At 32.1% G+C, this 3,770-nt stretch overlaps 1 protein-coding gene across 1 annotated transcript; it reads right to left on the bottom strand.

Moving 5' to 3' along the window:
• Positions 1 to 2,648: 2,648 nt before the first annotated feature.
• Positions 2,649 to 3,119, bottom strand: LOC131032763 (protein SMALL AUXIN UP-REGULATED RNA 54-like). The gene has a single exon (XM_057963816.1). It carries the CDS (start codon positions 3,117 to 3,119, stop codon positions 2,649 to 2,651), a length of 471 nt encoding a protein of 156 aa, XP_057819799.1.
• Between the last annotated feature and the right edge of the window lie 651 nt (positions 3,120 to 3,770).

Below are 3,770 nucleotides of genomic sequence, written 5' to 3'. Positions count from 1 at the left end.
ATGATGATGATAAAAAATGTGTGTCCCCATAGGAGTAGAGGAAAATAAAATAAATATTGAATTGACAATCATACCTCATATGTGAAGCCCTTGATTAAAATCTACACAAGGTGTTGATGAAGTCCTGCAAGTGTGAGTGTCAAACAAAACAATAAAAATAAGAACAAAATTACTTCAATCATAGATGACGTGTGTGCTTGGTGATTTCCTCAGACTTCTCAATACTTGATTGACCTTGACGGCTTGATATAATTGAATCAATAGGTTGGTCATTACATTTAGATTAGGCTTTAAAAATGAGGGAGGGAGTCACTTTTATATGTGATACACTTTTTGCAAACAGTTATCTCGAAGAAGCCAAAAAAAATTCATAACTATTAAGGGCCCAAAGCCAACATTCAAATATTAGAATTTGGAGCTAAATTGGGGGGACATTAGCAATAGGTGCTAATGTCTAGCTCTTTTTGGTTGCGCAAAGGTCTAGGCATTAGGCGGTGTAACCAATATTGCCAATCTAGACTCGAGACAAACATGCTTGCACTAGGTCAGACCCAACCACCAAAAAGAGTGCTAAACGTAACATGACATTGCTAGGGTATACAATTTACAGTGCTACACAAAGAAATCATAAAAGTGTGTCAAGTCCACTCATATGTCATTTCCTTAAATTATATATAATAATGTTTCTTAAAAACATATTTTTTTCACCAAATTTTAAAATAAAAATACTAGTTCTTAAACTACACTTAGCTTCATACAACTTATATTAATATAATTTTCATATTATGTAGGTACCTCATTTGAATCATTATGTTACATTACAAAAGTATTTACCAACATTATCAAATGTTGCCACTTAAGGGTGTTGCTTGGTCTGTGGCAACCTTGCCTTCATGCACTAGATGTGAAATCACTTTCTTTAGAGGCTTTTAATATCATTGCAAGTTTTCTTTACTACTAAGGGTCATCCAACCTTCATCTTTAATACTTATTAATAAATTTCAAGGATTAGTTTTGTAGTGGACCCACAATATAAACGGATCAACCTCTTGCTTGTGCTCTTTAGGACTGACACTAAAACTAAGTATTAGTCAAATTGATATATGTGACCTCTTGAATTTCTAAATATGATTATTTTAGATATGTGATGAAATCTACTTCAATATAAACTCATTTGTGTTGTAAGGTAGAATATAATAAATCAAGTCCATGAAAAATAACACGCTCTATAAATTGAATAATATGCTCAAGAAACATCTAATAAAAGTGAATAGGCAAAGCTAAGGGATCAACCTAAATGAAGGTTTTTGACAAGGCTTGCTTTGTGACTTTAATGTAATGGATCTTGCAAGATAAGGTGATTAAAGTATTGAACATAATCTAGAATCTACAAATAAAACTCCGAATGAATTTTCAAACACCTCCTAACTTAATGCTATGGAGTTCTCAATCATATCTCACCAAATCATTATAAAATATGTAAAATAAATAAATAATATAACCAACATAATAAATTAAAAAACTATGATTCTTATATTACCCATAAACTAAATCAATATTGATCAATAAACTAACATCTTCTTACTAAAAAGAGTTATCAAAATCATTCTCCCATTGTAATCTTCTACAACAAATTTCCACACCCACTTAAATTTTCATTCTCTCAACCTTTAGCAGCAAAGAGTTGTAAAAGAGAGATCAAGAATCATATGATATAGCGAAATTCCATTCTAAAAATGAAGCTAATGACAAGTTTCAAATGGGAAACCCTAAAAGGTCCCACACAAACAATATATCAAAACTAGAAAGTAGACTTTGAAAATTCAAAGCCATCCGTAAGCCTAATCGTCACGGTTCTTCCCAAAATACCCTTGTCTCGTAGCATTGAAGAAATGATTACGTAACTAATTATAAACTTTCATACTCCTCTAATCTCAATAGTTTTATCATGAACAATTTCTATTGGAGCATAGACATAGTTCACAAAGGAAATTACAGACATAATAGTTTGATTTGGGCTCTTTCAATGAACTCACAAACCAAAAGAGATAAAAAGTAATAAATGGCATTAAAAGAATCACAATCTTCTCTATTTCATCAGATATCATATTCATACATGTGTTTGGCAAGCGACAATTGAATTGAATGAACAGAAACATGAAAAGAATAGATTCACAGTCCTAATCTTTATCCATTCAGTTTTATATTAAGTTGTGATAACACGATTTTCTTAACATAAGATCTTAGAACAAAAAGGCTCTGCAATAGTTGAATTCGCCCCACACTCATCAGAAAAACCATCAAAAATCTTAATGGGTTTTACGATATCAATCAATTCAATTATATATATTAATTTTCATTTAAACAGCACATTCTAAATTTTAATTACGACATAAATTATATCATTATAAAGATAAATAAACAAGAGATATCATAAAACCTCAATGATACGCCAGAAACTAATACCCATTTTTTATTTTAGAACTATTGGAATAACATGTTCCTAGCATTCCATAAACAAAATTTCAATGATGATCACCTTTAGTATCATTTTAGGATGTGTGGTTACCCTACAATTGAACATTGTTTGATCTCATAAAAAAGAAGGGGAAAAGAAATCTGTCACTGATTGGAGCAGATCTTGTTATTCAGTAAACACTAGTGTTACATTTATATATAGTATGGAAGGAGTCTATTATCTTGTTCAACTCTAAATTTGTCACAGTGGGATTCTCCCTTTCTAAAACAGAAGTTATATATTCAAAGAAAACTTCCTCACAGGGAAGGGTGAGACCCATCTGGTGATCAAATCCATATTCTTCCTCAGCTTTCTCCAACAATATCTGGAACAAAGGATGGCTCAAATATGTTGTGGGGATTACAAACCTACTCCTCTCACTCCCAACATATACTACAAAATGACCTTTTGGAACATCCCTTGGAAGACCACCAAGTTTAGTTTCATCACAGTCATATGCAAAATAAGTATAACCTCTTCTTGCTCTGGGAGAAAGGGCATAACCAACTACCCTACTGGTATCCACAAGCCTATACAACTTGGTCAAAAACTTCTTCAGAAGAAAAAATTGAGCTATCTTGTTTCCCATCACTATGCCCATTAACATGAAACTTCAAAGCATTTCATTCAGGTTTCCTATATAGTATATCAATGTGAATGATGAACCAAATTGGGTGAAGTGAGTTTTCCTCCAAAAGCAAAACAAGAAACACACATAGATACAAAACCAATGTTCTGCAACACTATGGACTAAATGGAGCAGCTGGTTACTCTTTATGCATATCTACACATGTAGAAAATGACCCTCAGAAAGAGAAGTAGCAAAGGACAGAATTGGAATTATTTGGTCCTGGTTTATTGTTAGCAGGAATTGACTTGCATGGCAAGCTATCTATTGGGTCTATGGAATGAATAAAACTAGCAAAATTTTTCCCCGTTTTGCAAGGAAGGAAACTGTTAAGAGCAATTAAATAAAGGCATGGTCATGGCCCAGAAAGGACAGTATTTTACCACTCATTATTGTCATTTAGTCTCATCTGTCTTCATTAGAATAAACTTTACATGTTATTATAATGATTTTCATAAAACTGAGCAATGTACAAAGTTGCACTTCTGAGGGCAGTTTTTGAAAGTGTCCTTTTGAATCACTTTCAGTTTTGTCATAATATATAAATTAGATTCACAATTTGGAGTTAGCTGGTCAGGTGAATTTGAATGTTTTCAAGGAAAAGATTATATAATAAATAAAATA

Source organism: Cryptomeria japonica, chromosome 5, assembly GCF_030272615.1.
Source record: "Cryptomeria japonica chromosome 5, Sugi_1.0, whole genome shotgun sequence".
Taxonomy (NCBI): Eukaryota; Viridiplantae; Streptophyta; class Pinopsida; order Cupressales; family Cupressaceae; genus Cryptomeria; species Cryptomeria japonica.
This window is presented reverse-complemented; position numbering and strand designations above follow the sequence as displayed.